This window comes from Chenopodium album, chromosome 23 (genome assembly GCF_948465745.1).
Source record: "Chenopodium album chromosome 23, dcCheAlbu1.1, whole genome shotgun sequence".
Classification (NCBI taxonomy): domain Eukaryota; kingdom Viridiplantae; phylum Streptophyta; class Magnoliopsida; order Caryophyllales; family Amaranthaceae; genus Chenopodium; species Chenopodium album.
In genome coordinates this window covers 3,161,044-3,178,307 of record NC_137856.1, presented here as the reverse complement: position 1 = coordinate 3,178,307, position 17,264 = coordinate 3,161,044, and the positions used below count along the sequence as shown (strand labels likewise).

The window sequence follows — 17,264 nt, the reverse complement described above, 5'->3', positions numbered from 1 at the left end:
GGTTAATAAGCCTAGTCGGGCTCAATATTTCAATGAGCCGAGCATATATATGAGCATCATTCCGAAGATTGCTAACTATCTGATCGCATTTTTAGCTATTTGAGTTTAACAATACTAGTAAGGGCCTGTTCTCATTGAATGAACTCAGCTGAACTGAACTGAATTGAACTGAAATGAATATTTTATAAGAGAAGGAAATTAGGAGCTGAATTGAACTGAATTGAGCTGAATTGAACTGAACTGAACTGAACTGAACTGAACTGAATTTCAATGTAAGAGAACAGGCCCTAAATAGTAATTGATATAAAAACTTGCACAATGCATAATTTAATTCGGCTCAACTTGTTATCACCCCTGTAAAATATCCGATCTTAATAAGATTATAAAATGTGTATGGACTCGCATACTTGGATGATTTATAATAGTAATGCAGTATAAAAATTGTTGGATGTAGTAGCTCCACTAGTCCAGTGGTTTTGATAGAGGCATTATAATTTATAAGGTTTGAATCTAAAAGAATATTCTTGTGACTTAATAAAATGGTAATACACTAATACGTCCAATTTCAAACATAATCTTTTTTTTTTTTTTTTTTTTTTGGGTGCTTTTATTGTTAGGCACCACTTTGTTTACAACAATTTGTAATATAAAACACTTTTCTGATCAATTGCATCTGGAGTTTGAATCTAAGGGGTATCATGTATATATGAAGTTAGAATCTTGAGGGGTTAGGTAGGAACGAAGTTATAATGAATCATGTTGTCCACACTCCAAGATCGAAGAAATTTCATGTGTTTTTATTTCAGAAATACCCCTTATTAAGTTATTGAAACCCGAATGACCCTTAATCTTGATCCAATCTCGGAGATAGAATTATTAGTTAATCACTATTCACTACTCTAATTAATACCTCTATCCCTAAAAAATAAACCAGTAACAATTTGATTTGGTATCATTTTATTAAAAAATAAATATATAAAAAGTGTTTATGATAAACCTTCACTAATCACTATTTGTTTATTTTCATTTTTATATCTCCCACCTTGTAATTTTATACGGAGTAGTATTTAAGTGAGCTATATATAGTACTACGGAATATTATTTTAAAATGAACTATAGAAATGTTGCATGTTACGGAGTAATTTATAGAGCGAGTATCAAATTTAATTTCAGAATTTCAAATGTTTTAAGTCAATGATTGAAAGAAGTGATGTTTAAGATTGAAGATGTATTAAATGAGAAACCCAATCTTAGATCCCATTAACCCCAACATTGACACACACAAAGTGGTTTTAATTTTGTTTAATAAGCAAAGGACAACAGAAAATGACAATTGATATAAGAGCATTATAACCCTTACCTAATACTTTTGTGCCTTAAAAAACCAAATTAGTGGTAATTAGGGGACAGAATATTCTCTAATCAGCTTATATTTCTCTAATTAAGAATGCAATTGGCAAAAAGACTGATCGAATCAATGGAAACATAAAGCTATTTTGTTATGCTCCCCAAAAGCTCAAACATGAAAATTTTATTCCCTAAACCAATAAAGATGATTCATAAATAAATTAAAATTATTTTAATTTTAGTTGTGGGATTTTATAATTATTACAAATGAATATATTGAATGCTCCATATCATAAAGATGCACTAACCAATAAAGTAGTAATAGTAGTTAAGAGCTTAAGATAGTTTAATCTAGTGGAGTAGGGAGCCTACATAACGGGTTTTCAATCCTCAGTCTCGAGTACCACTTTTAAGACTTTAATATAGTCGTTTGTATAAACAAGTCGGCATTTGTCGTGATTAAGTTAGAAGAATCTTTATAGGTTTTAGTTTAATTATTGGTGACATATGACTTGCATTTTTTTTTCCCTTCAGTTTGGGTGGAATGCTTTGGGTGCTAATGTTATGGCCAACTCTATGGGTTATTTTTCCAGAGGGGATTTCCATGGAATCATGTTGATATCATCACATCATATTATGTCTAAAGTACTATAATTTGGAGCACCTGAATCCATATATTCCCTTCCATTTATACCATATATCTCTTTCTTTTTTGCCAGATATTTTTGGTGATAAAAGTAATTGTTTCACTTTCTTTGAACTATTTGAATTTGAATAATACTACAATTTTTATGTGTTTCCCGATAATCAAAGCGCCAATTCTAAAGATAAGGACGGTTATATGAACTAAGATTTTTATACCATGTACTCTCTTCCCTTCTAAAGTACGTTACATGTTCTTGCAAACCTAACTTCTTTATAACTCTTTCCGTCCAAGCCTTTTAGTAGAAGTATTTTGCGTTTTATATGTAATCTGATTATGTAGTTGATTGTGACCATAGATAACGAAATAAAGGTGATCACTCATATATCAACCGTGCATGCAAATGGATAAATGATGTTTATTATTTTTTAGTTAGGAGTTAATTCATATCATTTGATAATGAAGGCAGTATTTTCTAGATGAAAATGGCATTTTCTCAACATCAAATTAAGGCCAAACGTTTATAATATGCGCACCAAATTTATGATCCAAGAAATCAGACGTCCTAGTCGTCCAACTAGCTAGTAGACCACATGCCATTGGCCCTTTGGGTGTTCAGTAATAATCTTTGACCTTTCTAGCTAAGCAAGTTGTTGCAATAAATTAATTTCACTATATTATTATTATTATTATAGCTTAACTTTTTTTAATCTAAACTTGAATTCATATACCAAAAGAATATTTTGAGTTAGTGTTTATTCTTTTTCTAGATTGTTAAATACTTCCCCATTAGTTTATTATGCAATATTTCTTTATGGTTATGGTCAAATTTCAAACCTTTGAATATAATTAAATAAAGACTAAGAATTATTTACGTCTTAGTATTTGTATTTGCAACGTATATAATTTTACATAATGTTTATTAAAACACAACCTAATCAAGAGAAACAAAATAGATCAAACAGTTGCGTAGAAACTCGTAAAATGTAAATGTTTGACTAATAATAGAATGGCGAAAATATTAATAATATTTTATAATTAACGTCTATGAGTAACAATTACATTAAAGACTAGCTACTCACATTAGCACAATCGATTATGATGATTGGAGGTTTATAGTGGAGCCTATGTCATAATTAAACAAATACTAAGCTTATGTATATAGTTAAAATAGAGACCACTCATATATACACCCTCTTTTCTCCATAACAAATGCTAAAATTATGATAAATGGCCATTAAAGTTTCTTTAGCAACTAAATCGACAAAGCATTGCTTTAGCACATGGATATGGGTTATGGCTTGGCTTTCCTCTATACACAAGGAAAATTAAGAAAATGTTGTGGATTCAAAGGATTTGGACTTTTTAAGTCAATTCTCTCTTTGCACATAATATGATTTGTATGTTTTTCCAATAATAGGACTTGTCACAACTCAAGGACAACAACTAGTCTTTGCACTTCTCTACTTAGCTTAGCTTTTTATAACCTATTGCTTATTTTGAATGATTTCCATTTTAGTTATTCATCATTTTGTCTTTGGTTCTATAAAGATGACATAAAGTCATTGTTTACATATCCGAATCTTACATACTTCGTATATCTTCAAATTATAAAAAGCGAACATTAATAAGAACTTTAAGAGATATATGCACTGTATACATTGTATAACTCCTTTAGGGCCACATGCATCTCCCGTCTAATTAATCAAGTACACATGTGCTTTCTTTATTATGTTTAACCACGACGTAATACTGGTTAGAAACTTGCAACGTCATTGTAACATTGCTTTGTTTGAGCAATGATTTTATCTATCTCTTTTCTCATCACACGAGCTTCTCTTTATGTAACTTGCGAGTCTTATGTACTTTCTTTATTATGTTTAATCACAACGTAATTTTGTTTAGAAACTTGCAACGTCATTGTAACATTACTTTATCTGACCAATGATTCTATCTATCTCTTTTCTCATCACACGAGCTTCTCTTTATGTAACTTGCAAGTAACTAAAGTTTCTAAATGATGTAATTTAAATACGACTTTCAGTTCGAACTACTGATTAGTACATCATTTGTCTTTCACGACTCTCTAGATTTCGGGATACTTATAAGCCCCACATCGGAACAAAAGGACAGAATGTTAACATAACAAGGTCCCAAGTACACGTCTACACACAGTCACACAGAATTTTTTCAGCAATTTTCCACTCTACGACTCTGCGGTGGCTGTTAATTTTGGTGTTTGGTAAGACTCACACTCCAACTTTCAGGTGACTTTCCTTTTTCCCATTTACTCTTTATAAAAATTACACCATATATAAACTGACAAAGCACTAAATAACCCAATTTCTAGCTCAATTTATCCATCTTTCTTCTTCATTTTCTGGTTATATTTCTGGGTTTCATCCATTTTTGTGATTCTTGTTATAATAGTGTCAAATTTTCCTTATTTATAGCCCTTTTTTTCTCCAAGATTTATGCTTTATGTAATCTAATTGCAGAATTTTACAGATTTGAGCATCTGGGGTTTGCAATTAATTTACCATTATCTTGTTTGATTTATCAAATCTTTGTTTTTGGTCTGTTTCACAAGCTTGAAACAAAATCATCCACATTACTTTTGATTATTTTAGTCATATTTATTGCCCACTATGCTGTGATTGGTGTCCCTATATAATTTCTGTTATTAAAGTTGGTGTCAAATTCACTGTATCCAGATACTCTTTAGCATTTATCCAGCAGCTCCCTAAATATTTGTTACATGTCCTGTGTTAATATTCTTTTAACTATTACTCCTTCCGTCCCATTATATAATTTGTGATTTGCATTTTCACGGGAGTTACATAGTTCGTGATTTGCATTTTTCACGGGAGTTAAGAAAAAGTGGAGTATCAAGTGTAGATTCTTTGATTTGTAGTTAAATCCGTGTCGGTCAAGGTATCTACAGATTGCCCCTCATTAAAACGACTTTATTAAGGTTTTTCCCTAGATAAATTCCTATTATCTAGCTGACCCCTCATCAAATTATTAAGATTGCTTAGATTTTGCTCCCACTTAGAAAGTTGGGAGTATTATATATAAGTATAGTACATTGTGCAATCACTTGGTACAATAAATTCTCAGATCTTGCACAATATTCTTTTATTATTGGTTAGTATACTATTATATGATATACTATTTGATTCAAGACCAATGCTTTTCTTCTTGATATCTTGTTTCTCATTCATCTTTGTTGTCAAGTCTTTGTTACCAATTAAACTAACTAAGATGAGACTACTCTCTCCCTTTTTCTGGGTAGAATTATCTAAGTCCCTTGTGTGTTATATTAGAAAGAGGGGGCTTGTTTTTGGTGTTTTTGAGGCTACTTATTTGAGTCCAGTGAGAAAAGTTCATACAGTTGAGTTTGTTAGGGTGGAGGATGAGGGTATATCAGTTTTGGATTTGCCAGACTTGGCCTTGGATATGATCCTAGACCGGCTTTCGCCGGCTGATTTGTGTAGCTTGGCTGGGGTGTGTAGAGAGTTGAGAGGAAAATGTAGGAGTGATCATATGTGGGAGAAACATATGAAGAGCAAATGGGGAAGAGTGATTAGTAATGCTGCTCTTGTAAAATGGCATGAACATATGGCCCTTAATAAGAGGAGATTTTCCTTAGGTGGTAGCAACAATGGAGGGATTATTTGGAATATTTTTAGTTTGTGGCCCTTTTCATCATTAATTAGGCCAAAATTGATAGGTAGAAGTGAGCTTAAGGGTCGTTTACCACCTGATTCAATCATGGGTTGGTATCTTTCTCTTGAAAGCGGCAAGTTCTGGTTCCCGGCTCAGGTCTATAACCGTGAGGTATACACACGTTTTCTGTATAGAATTGCATATTGTAGAGGCATGTTTAATTGTTTTTTGTTCATTGGTTCATATAATCAAGCATAGATTATAGGCCTAAACAAAATTCTGTTATTGCAGAATGGACATGATGGATTTGTGCTGTCATGTTATGATGCTGAACTTAGCTACAACTCCAAATCAGACACTTTCCAAGCTAGGTAAGATATATATGTTTGAAATTTTATCAAATTCTGACATAATTTGTCCTTGAATTTTATGTTCTTATGTCAATGAATTGTTGGGTCTGATAAGTTTTATTGGGAGAGTTTGTTAATAGAATTGTTCTTCTTATGTCCTTAAGGTATACCCTGCATGGCCGAAAGACTGTAGAGGAAAACATATCCTGGAGTAGAATCAGAGCACCACCTGTTGATAATCCTGCGTATGAGCTTCATGTGTCTGATTGTTTGGATGATTTGAAGCCAGGAGATCATTTAGAAATTCAGTGGAGAAGAAACAGAGAATATCCATATGGTGTGTTCACCGCGCCTTTTGAATCCTGGATGTGTAGTCGAAAAGATTAACATCTTGAAGAATTTACTATTTGCAATTTTGCTGTTCTCTGATTCTAATCAATCACTGTTAATGTGTTACAGGCTGGTGGTATGGAGTTGTTGGTCACCTTGATTCATGCACCAGGAATGAATATCATTGCATCTGTCACGATAGTGGTAAGGAACTCATACCACACCTGTTTATCTGGTTTTATGATGAATCTATTATCTATCTTTTTAATATTGTGATTTGCGATTCTATGACTGGTAGTTGAAGTTTCTAATCTGATTGCCATCTCTATTAGCAACTGAAATAGGAGATTTAAGCTGGCGAAGTTGTTCAAGAAAGTCCATTACTTTGAGAATTGGCAACCTTGTCTTGCTTGCTTTTGATGTAGTTGACCACTTCTGTTCACTTCACTAGTTCACTTATTGGTTATATTCATATAGATATAATCTGTCTAAATACGGCTGATTGACTTGAGCATGGCTGATAGACATTAATAATATTTGAATTGGGAGTAATTTCTAAGAAAGATAAGTTTGCATTTGGACCGAATAAAGCTACCAAGCGTGCAACTTGGGAGCATATAGGCTGGTAGTGGTCCAACATGGTGGCCATTCATGTTTTCTACTGTAGGTGACATTCTCCCTCTCTGGAGAATGCTACCAGCAACGGCTTATGGGTCAAGGGCTGGTAGCTTTATTCTAAACATATTAAGCATATGTGCTAAACTGCTTATAAATTTTGTTTAAGCTCTTTGCTCTATATTTATCTTTTGTAATTTTAGGGGCAGTGTCTCTAAACTCGGATTTAAAGTGTGGATGTCGTAGTGTCACACTATGCTATTAGCACATCTACTGTAAAGTCATTTTTGGCAGAACACTATTGGGTTTTGTGGACTCTGTACATGTGGTCTTTAAATTATAGTTAACAAAGTGGTGTTGTGTTAAAAACAGCAAAATTGCCAAGTTCTTTGTAGACAATACTTTTTACCTACTCCTCCTATTTAGCTCTTAGCGATGCAAAATTGTCAGCCATGGGCAATGTGATTCTAAGACCGTTATATCTTCACCTTCCTTTACTATGTTGAATCCCCTATGTTGTAGAGAACAGAATAGTTTTTGTTTTCATCCTATGTTTGGAGCAGTCATCACATGGTAATCAGTTGAATATTTCCTGTCATTCTTGGATAGTTGATTTAACTTAATTCTTTTATGCTAACAGACACAGTAACACTAGAGTTTAATCAATACGCCCCTGACTCAAGATGGAGGAGAATGAATGTCAATAGGAAGAATCATCGAGAAGAAGGAAACGAGGGTGATGGCTTCTACGGAGGAATCAGAAAAATATACAGTGAAGAAGAGGTCACCATTTGGAAAAGCTTATGGCCGACTAAGGTCCTAAACTAGTAGGCAGGTTTTTTCCTCTTTGATACCAGTTACCTTCAGAGGTGTAAATACCACATTCTTCAGATGGTAACACTGTCTCATGAAAATGCAAAAGTTGGCCTTTGTTTCTCTATTTGAAATGTGCAAAGGCGCTGTACAGACTGATTTATACTGTATTTGTACCATACATCCCAAAAACAAACTTTTGAGTGTGCTGTGTGCATCTAGTTACAATACGGTGTTGTATTTTCGTTTTGTATAAACTGAAATGATCAAGAATCCTCGTTAATCAGAGGTTCCAAAATTTTATTACACATTATTCTAGTGTGTGTATATGCATGCACTCGCGCACATACACACACAGCACGCTGTTTGGAGCCTGAATGTAAGGGCGTAAGGCTGAAGATCATAACATTAGTTAATGGCAAATAATGGAGCAGTTTCAACTGAAGTAGACAGAACAATAGCATGGTATGATGATAGGCAATTAGGTACTATTACTAGGAAAAACTAGAATAAAAATGAACAGAGTTCTCAAGTAAATTCTGGAAACTGGAAAATTTTGTTGAAGATTCCAAATCTTTGTTGTTTTGTTTTGAGCAAATAAATTGTTGGTTTGTTATTGGGGACCCAAGAAAAGGTCTCTTCATCCACACTTTCCATCCTGTTTCCTTCTTTACATTTTTGTCAAAATTAATGTGGTTTGACCTGGTCAAAGGTCAATGCAACCACAAAGCAATTTCTTGTGAATTTTTGTGCAATTTGCAACTTTGGTCTAAGATATTCAGATTCTTAAGTAGCAAAACTGAAATTTGATTTGATAGCTTAGGAATTGTAATTAGCTTTGTTGTTCAAGTCATACTTTCAAAGTGAGTAACAAGTAATTCAAGTCAAATTTTGTTTTGTGGTTTAATGCACTCTAATTAATTTTAAATTGGATTTTGACAAATATGCATGCATGTATTTTATTTCAAGTTGAATGAAAGGCTACACACAAATGAATGTGATTATATAATGAATAGAATTGAAGGAGGAAAAGGTGTGAATGTGTGATAGAAAAGTCTTTTTAATTCATCAATTATTTCAAATTATCAATTATTGAATATATTATAATCTTCAACTTTTTATCCAATGACAAGCTTGATCATAATTACATAGATACATGTATAAATAAATTAATACATACATTTAGGAGTATAACCAATGTTATTAGAGTTTTGTTTTTTGTTTTTTTTTTAATCCATTTATTAGGGATAGGTGGAGGTTGAATGGTTGATTAGATGTCTTTAATGAATCAAAAGCATCCATTTCATTTGAAAATAAACTTAACTAAATATAACAATATATTAGTGCTGACACCGATTTAACTAGTGGGAATGTGGGGGTAATAAAGTACAGATTGGTAATGGAATTAATCATTCGTTCTTTTATACTCCGTACTTCGTATGAAACATCATTACGGAGTATCTGATTATCTCTATTTATCAAAGCACTTTAATACGTAATAAATAGGGTTTTTTTTTTTTTTTTTTTTTTTTTTTTGATAGGAGTATATATGAATTTACCTAAGCTTGGCTAAGTTTTTTTAGTTACAAGAATAATACAATTTTAATAACAAACTCAATTATCTCTATACTTGACAAAGGATGATGTTTAACTCACTCAATTAGCATTTTAGAGTTATTCCAAGTATTGATCGAATCACGACTAGGGCGACTATAACCCTATTTTTTTCATCGTAAAATGATCTTATTATGCATGTCAACTATCTTAGCCAATACCGTTTTTTCCTCTCGAAAGTATATCCCTTTGGTTTTAGAGTTAGTCTTTAACTCTTTATGGGACTCTAGGTGGGTTAATTTCAATTCCTAACATTCACCAATCACCTAACAACTTGTATAGTTGTATTGTATTGCGTGAGAAGAAAATCCCAGGAAAAGCAACAGTTTTTCTGGGAAAAACGAAGACCAACAAAACAAAACAAACCCAGATTTCCCAGAATCACTGCTCAGACAACCAAGAAGAGAGAGAAAGAGAAGTGCAAAAGAACTCAAAGATGAACGGCGGTCCATCTGGATTCAGTGAGTTAACTCCTTCTTTCTCTTCAAAAATTGATTCTTTTTCCGATTTCAGGCATACCCTTTTCATAGATTCAGCAAATTCAGATACCCTTTTCGAAATTCTATGTGATTTTCAAATTTTGATCGAATTTTTTGTAATTGCAGATAATGCCCCTGTAACTAGAGGTGTCATTGTTGCTTCTGCCCTTTTCACCGTTTTCTTTGGACTTCAAGGCCGTTCTAATAAGCTTGGATTCTCATATCTGGTAAATCCAACATTTTCTTTGATAATTTGTTCTTAATTTTTGTTGATTTTGTGTAATTTGTACTTTGATGCCAGTTTTTGTAAATTCAATTCTGCCAAATTGTTGATCTTTTCCTAGTTTTCTACCTGAATTTTGCTTTCAATGTTTTAATTTTGATGAGTGTTTTATCTGAATAATGTATTTAAGTGTTTTTATTTAGTGAATTTAGTCATTTTTATTGTTTTTCATGCTTAATTTTGATGGACCTTCTTTGCTTTTTTAAGTAATTGTCATCGTTCAAATCAATGTTACAAAATATACTGCCTAATTTTCAGTTTCTGTTATAATATTGCGTTGACAGATAACTCAAAATGGGCTTACTTTTACCTAATGATTTAGCTCTTTCTATAGGATATATTCCAGAAGCCTCAGTTATGGAAGATCATTGTCTCAACTTATGCATTTACGTCAACACCGGAGATGATGTTTGGACTATATCTGCTGTACTATTTCCGGGTTTTTGAGAGACAGATAGGATCGAATAAGTACACAGTGAGTATTCATTGATGATTAACTTGTGTGGCTTTTTCCGTTGTTCATACTATATAGCTTAATTGGAGTGCAATCTAAATGAAATTGTTACCCATGATAAGACTATATTATTGATCAACCATGATCATCAATGTATATTCTTTTATCTGCCTGATGTTACAATATTGTGTCATTAGCATTAAGACCAATGTTGGTTTGCTTGAACCTTTATGTTATTGCTTCTCAGCTTCTCTCTATTATGGGTTATGTTAATATTGATAAGAATGTGTTGCCGATGTATCTTTTTTTTTTTCTTTTTCTGTTGGAACTTTTTTAAGGTGTTCAATGGATTACCTCCATCGAAACCCTTCCAATAGAAGATAAGGAAGAAGGCATAAAAGAAAAAATGTTGAGCATTTTTGGTACAACTTTTCCAGAGTTTTCATTTATTGACTTGTCTAATCTTTTGCAGGTGTTTATTTTATTCTCTTTGATAGTTTCTTTCTTCCTAGGCAGTGCCACACTAGCCCTCATTAAAGGTATGTGATGTAAATACTCAAGTCAAGGCTACCTTTTAAGTTATGATTATATGTGATTATGGAGTTAATGCTATCTGTTAAAGGACTTGTATAACTTCCTGTTAAAGATGGACATGTATGACTCAAGTAGAGCTCACTAGAGTCTTTTTTCTGCTGGATTGATTAGTAAACTGAATTTACCTGCATTAGATTCAAATTTCAAACATTGGGATTACTTTTTACCACAAAACTAAGGATGCCTCTATTGGATCTCTGTGGCAAGCCAAGTAACCCCAATTTCTATATCTGGGGTTATTTTGAAAACCGTTGCGCTGGAAATAATGTTGTTAGGTTTAAAAATCAAGCCATCAAGTGACTAGGAGGAATAGACAAAAGTTAGGGCTTTCAATTCTCTGATTGGAGTGATCAGGGTCCTGACATTGTGTTAATTTCGAATGCTGACCAAAAAAAGAGGAAATGAAGACTTTTGATTGTAAAGATTAATCTAAATTGGGTAGAGAATATTAGTGGGGCAGGGAGAGCGTGAGACGACTAAGGTGGAGGGGAAAAAAAGCTGGGATAGCAGGAAAAGAGTCCAAAGGGTATTGTTATTTACTCAATTACTCCCTCTAACTATTAGTTTTGCATTTCCATTATTTTATTGGTGTCCTATGATTTTCAATTTATATGCTCTTAAAAAATAAATAAAAAAATAAAAAACTTTCAAATTCTCTGTAAATAAATCTTAAGAACAATGTGTAATAGATTTTTATAGTCATACTCAATTATTGATGCTCTTAATTTAGACACCCATTAACCCATGTATATTAAGATTGTTAGTTTTACATTTCAGACTCTGATCCCTATTTAAATAAAACCCGTATTCTGTTTTAGCCTAAGTGATGATAAGTGTTACAGTGCCAGTTTATTGTTCCTGGCATCTTGTAGCTTGACCTAATTTTTGGAGTTAGCTGTTGAATTTTAGGGCTGTGCATGATGGACATAATGTACGCTAGGTTTCCTAATATTGTTCCTGCATATATTTAAGATATAGTTTGGGGCTGCAGCTTATTTTTACTGTACAGCATATCAAGAAGCAAGAGTGGAAAAGCTGCACCCTGTTTCTCTTGTCCTGCTATGGTGGCCTGGTGGGCCAATTTTGGGTTTTAGACCATTTTAAACTTTTAATTGGAAGTTATTAGCATTTTTATTAGCCTTACTAGATACTTTCATTTTAATTTCAATAACTATATAAAGAGAGTAGTATAACTGAGTACCAAACTTGTTTTGGATATGGAAATTTCCGGTTCCCATTACTCTAATTCAAAACCAAATCTGTCTGTATCAGGTGGTTTATAAGTGGTTTCAGGTCTAGAATTCTTTTTCAAGTGACGAAAAAATCTTGGTGGGAACTTCAGGCAAAAGGTATTTTTGGGTTGCCTCATGGGTCTGTGGCCATAGATAACACACTAACACAATTGACAAATAATATCTTCCAGGGTTCAAATCTGTAATCAAGAATTCAAGATTGTGAATGACATACTAAGTTAAATCATCCACGAGAAGTGTATTTCAATTACAAAAAGCTCTGTGGCCCTACAAATCTTGACATTTACTTTAGGAAATAGGTACCTTGGGTTCCCCACTCTCCTCGGCCATTGATGATGCACTCACACTAGTTAGTCGTTACAGGACAATGATTGCTTGTCCTCATTAAAGGTCATTGTCAATATGCTATTTCCTTGATGCCCTTCTTAAAAATTAATCGAAGGGTAGATAGATATTGGAGAGGATTGTGTTTGATTTTCAAGCATCCTTCCAAAATCCAAAAGCTCCTTTTACTTGGAATTTATGATAAAGTTTATTGCCTAGATGAATGAAGAATCTAATGAAAAACTATAGGAGTCCATGGTTCCAGGTACCCTCTGTTCTAAAATGCTCTTTTGTGCCTTGAAGATTGATCTAATTGAGTCATATCACTTGGGTGCCCTTGTTTCACTAATTCCATTTTGATGCCCTAACCTTAAACATTGCTCATTCTAGTGGCCTGCCCTTCCAGTTAAGTAACCCTTTTTCCTGTTATTCTTCTTTTGTGTATTGATTTCGCATTAGGTTGAAGCAAAATATTAGCCTTTATATATTATTTATGAATTTGGTGTGTTTGATGAATTGGTCAAAGATATTTTTACTTTTTTAGTATTTTAGGAAATGAATATTTTTTTTTTTTTGTGTGTGTGTGTGTGGGGGGGGGGGGGGGGGGGGGGTTTGTTGGGGACTTGTGAATGTTTGGGTAAGTGAGGGTGTCAAATATACCTGTTGGTTTTTCAATTAACATTTACATAGAGCTCTTAATGTACTTACAGGTTATTTGTGGAAAACTGAAGTTAAAAAAAAGTAAAAACATTGAGGGCACTTGAATGGAATCAGTAAAAACATAGGGCACTCAAACCTCAGTACACCAAAGTGAAAATTTTCCTCAAAATTAAATGATAAAGAAAGCTTGAATGCTTGAGAAATGTATGAAAAGTATTTTCTTGGTAGTATGCATCTCGTCGCTCTATTTACTGTTCTGCATGTGGGACCACACCCCTGCTTCATAAACACTTTGCTTGATTCATGTCTCTTCCAATTAGAACCATAATAGTGCTTGATTACTTGGTTTTCCCTGTTCCTATACTCATTTGAAGATCCTAGTACTTTAGTGCCTCTCAATTGTGTTAAAGGATAAATATTCTGCTACAGTTCCTTGTTGTACTTTTACCTTTTATAAGGGTTCGTGGACCCTTTTTCTTAAGGAGCATGTGCAAGAAACTTCGGGTTTGCACGATAATATACTGTTTTTATGTCTCATCAAACTTCCTTTTGTCTCTTATTTGTTTTATAGCAGGCCACTGATTTTATAGTACATTAGGAATTTTACGGGGAATGTGAAGTCTTTGTTTGGATTTTAAACACCAAATTGTAGGTCACAGCTGTCAGTTATGAGGATTTAGACCTTATCTAAACATATGGCCGAAAGCTATGCAAATTCACTCTTTTTTTTTTTTTTTTTGTTTTTTGGAAAGACTGCTGAAGGCCTGGGGAAGTGGAGCAATTTCTATTGCACTACACAATTTTGCTAGTGGATGTCAACAAGCTTAGTTTTTTAGTTAATGTCTTGAGAAGTGGTACACTATGGACATGGATCAACTCCTGTCTACAACATTGCCCTTAATGGCTCTCTATAGTCTATACACACACAAAATAAAATAATTTATTTCATTCTGGCTGTTTAGAAAGGTCTGTTTGCAGTTTTCCATGTTATGTCTTTGAGAACTGTGGTGTGCATGTGTTGTTATGTCACTTTGCACTTCTGCATGAATAGAACAGCTCTTGAGCAGTGCTGTGATTTCTGATGGTGGTCATGTACTGTGTTGCTGCAGATCCAAGCGCCTTAATCACATCTGGACCTTATGGCCTGATCTTTTCTTCATTTGTACCATTCTTCTTTGATATTCCCGTGTCAACACGATTCCGGTTGTTTGGTTTTCACTTCTCTGACAAATCTTTCATATATCTGGCTGGTCTTCAGGTAATCCATTATTATCTGGTTTTCTTCAACCCTTATACTTTGTATGATATGTGGCCCCTTTGCTGGTTTCAATTTTCCATCTGTACCTTTGACTTCATTGATTCCCCGTTTCTCCCATCTTTTCCCATCCTTGTTCTTACTTCAGTGTTTATTTTGCAGTTGCTTCTATCATCTTGGAAAAGATCGATTTTGCCAGGGATATGTGGCATCATTGCTGGTTCCTTATACCGAATGAACATTTTTTACATCCGCAGAGCAAAGGTTATAATTTTATACTTACACCCCACCCTCCCTCCCTTCCCAGGGGAGATGGGTCAGAGACTCTTGCTTTGATTCTCTTTTTTTTGTTTTTTTACTTTACTCCTATTTTCTGCTCATAAGAATAGTCCTGATGAACCTAGAATATGTCAATATGAGCTAGGCTCTGCCTACATAAACCTCTTACCACAACTGGCCGACCTTCCCCCCCCCCCCCCCCCCCCCCCCCCTCTTTTTTCTGTCTTCCAGATATAAACATTCGAATATTGGCTAACTTTTTCAAATTGGTTTTCATGTTTGCAGTTGCCTGATTTCATTGCCTCCCTGTTTTCACGGGTATCTTGGCCATCTACCGGGAGCTCATCAGCTGCACCTGGGATTAGGAGTGTACCAGCTACTGCACCTTCTTATGCGGGGCGTCAAGTTGAGGCAAGTACATCTGCTTCTTGATTCATCTATTTTGTCCCTCTTCCCCCTAATAAAAAAATTAAAAAATCCTTTAGCTATGATGCACGTAAACATTCTTCCCAAGCTCCCCCTGAACCTCCCTGTATGTGAAACGCAAACTGATTCTAAATGCCCAAATAGGACAAGACATGCCCCAAACATGAGAGCATCTTTCAAACTGGACCTGGCTCATGTGCATTGTAAGCATGGTATATCACGTATATGTATTGACTATTACCCTTGCATATTATATATGTTGCACCATCCTTTCACTCTGTTACAAGTACTCTGCAATGCAAATGTTTATCGCTCCCAATCAATTAAAACTTTTAATGATTTATGTTTCATAGAAATTGTAATTGCACATCTTCACTAGAGGCTCTAGATTAGGCATGGACTTTTAAAGCCTAAAGCACTTATTTTTATGTAAAAAAAAGTCCTCGTATTATAATTTACCCTAATAAAAGACCAATAATATGACACTGATTCCTTTTTAAGTCTCTCAATAGTAATCTATTGAATTAGTTGAAGTTGAAAATTACATTAATTATAAACTTATAATTAGGAAAAGAGGCCCTTTTTTTTGTTTTGAGGGAAGAAAGGGAGTTGAAGCTGGGAAGGTATAGTCAAAACTAGGAAGAGGGGGAGGAGGGGGGTTATCAGAGCAGGGTGAGGAATTAAGCACATGGTTGTTGACTTGTTGAGGTGAACAGAACAAAGAGGATTGAAAGGGTTTTGAGTTTGTGAAACTTTGATGGATGAAAGAAGAGGAAACAAGCACATGGTTGTTGAGGTGAACAGAATAAAGAGGATTCGAAGGTTTTTGAGTTTGTGACACGTGATGGATGAAAGAAGATCAACCTTCTTTCAGATAGTGTTGCTTTACACTTACTTTTGATGGAGTGGATTTACATGTAGTTGGCAGGTTTGGGTTTATTAGTTTCCAATATTTCAGCATGTATATCTTGAGACAAGTAGTCAAGTATCACAGTAGATTTGTGACCTGGTGTTGTTAACATTTACTAAGCCGGTCCAGCATTGCGCTGTTCAGTATACATGGTGGATATTATGTATGTGGAGCGTTAGTGGTGGCCTTGGCTTAATTTTTGTTCTATACCATTGGAGGGTCAAAATCGGTGTCAATAATTTGCTCAAATTGCCTGGCCAGCGTGTTAAGCTTTTAGCTTTATTACACATCGCAACTGCCTCTCATTTGGGAGGAAATTGTATGTCTGCATTAATGCATTGTGGCATGCCCTTGTTGGATTTCACTAAATTATCGTTAACCTCCTTTTTCTAATTTTTTTTTTATAGAGAAATTACCCTTCTCCAGTTGTCGGCTCTGTGGAACCATCAGATGACTCCATTGCAATGCTAGTATCCATGGGTTTTGACCAAGATTCTGCCAGGCAAGCACTTGTACAAGCTAGAAATGACATCAATGTTGCCACAAATATCCTTCTTGAAGCACAATCCCATTGAAGAAGACAAGTGCAGTTGCTATGGTGAATTGGCTCTTGTTCGTTTTGTATCCTCCAAATATGGTTGTGAACAAGACAATTGATTTCCAACTATCAGGAATGATAAGAAAACAAGACTCGTTTGTTTTCCATGATTAAGGGGTTCCTTGTAGCAAACCTAGAACTTATTGGCATATAATTCTTCCTTGATTCCCTTTATTCCTTGGGAATGGGGGACTCATATTTAGTAACAGAGCATATAAGCTGACAAACTTTTTGACTGTAGAAGCCTTGTGCATTTTACTTGCAGCTTGTTAGGAGTTACTTTGTTGTAAATTTTCGTTTCAGGAATGTAGCAGTGTAATTTATACTTAGTATATTTTTATGCAATTTTCTTATCCTCCCCTCACATC

At 34.2% G+C, this 17,264-nt stretch overlaps 2 protein-coding genes across 2 annotated transcripts; both read left to right on the top strand.

Annotated features, from left to right (window-relative positions):
• Window positions 1-4,325: 4,325 nt before the first annotated feature.
• LOC145609073 (F-box protein At2g32560-like) lies at window positions 4,326-8,073 on the top strand. Its single transcript, XM_081664640.1, has 5 exons — window positions 4,326-5,830; window positions 5,951-6,030; window positions 6,174-6,346; window positions 6,469-6,543; window positions 7,595-8,073. Exons 1-5 carry the CDS (start codon window positions 5,180-5,182, stop codon window positions 7,780-7,782), a joined length of 1,167 nt encoding a protein of 388 aa, XP_081520766.1. The 5' UTR covers window positions 4,326-5,179; the 3' UTR covers window positions 7,783-8,073.
• Window positions 8,074-9,620: 1,547 nt separating this feature from the next.
• LOC145608021 (rhomboid-like protein 20) lies at window positions 9,621-17,260 on the top strand. Its single transcript, XM_081663623.1, has 8 exons — window positions 9,621-9,842; window positions 9,987-10,087; window positions 10,478-10,618; window positions 11,070-11,136; window positions 14,538-14,686; window positions 14,846-14,947; window positions 15,248-15,373; window positions 16,706-17,260. The coding sequence occupies exons 1-8, from the start codon at window positions 9,818-9,820 to the stop codon at window positions 16,871-16,873; spliced, it is 879 nt and encodes a 292-aa protein (XP_081519749.1). The 5' UTR covers window positions 9,621-9,817; the 3' UTR covers window positions 16,874-17,260.
• The last annotated feature ends 4 nt before the right edge of the window (window positions 17,261-17,264 follow it).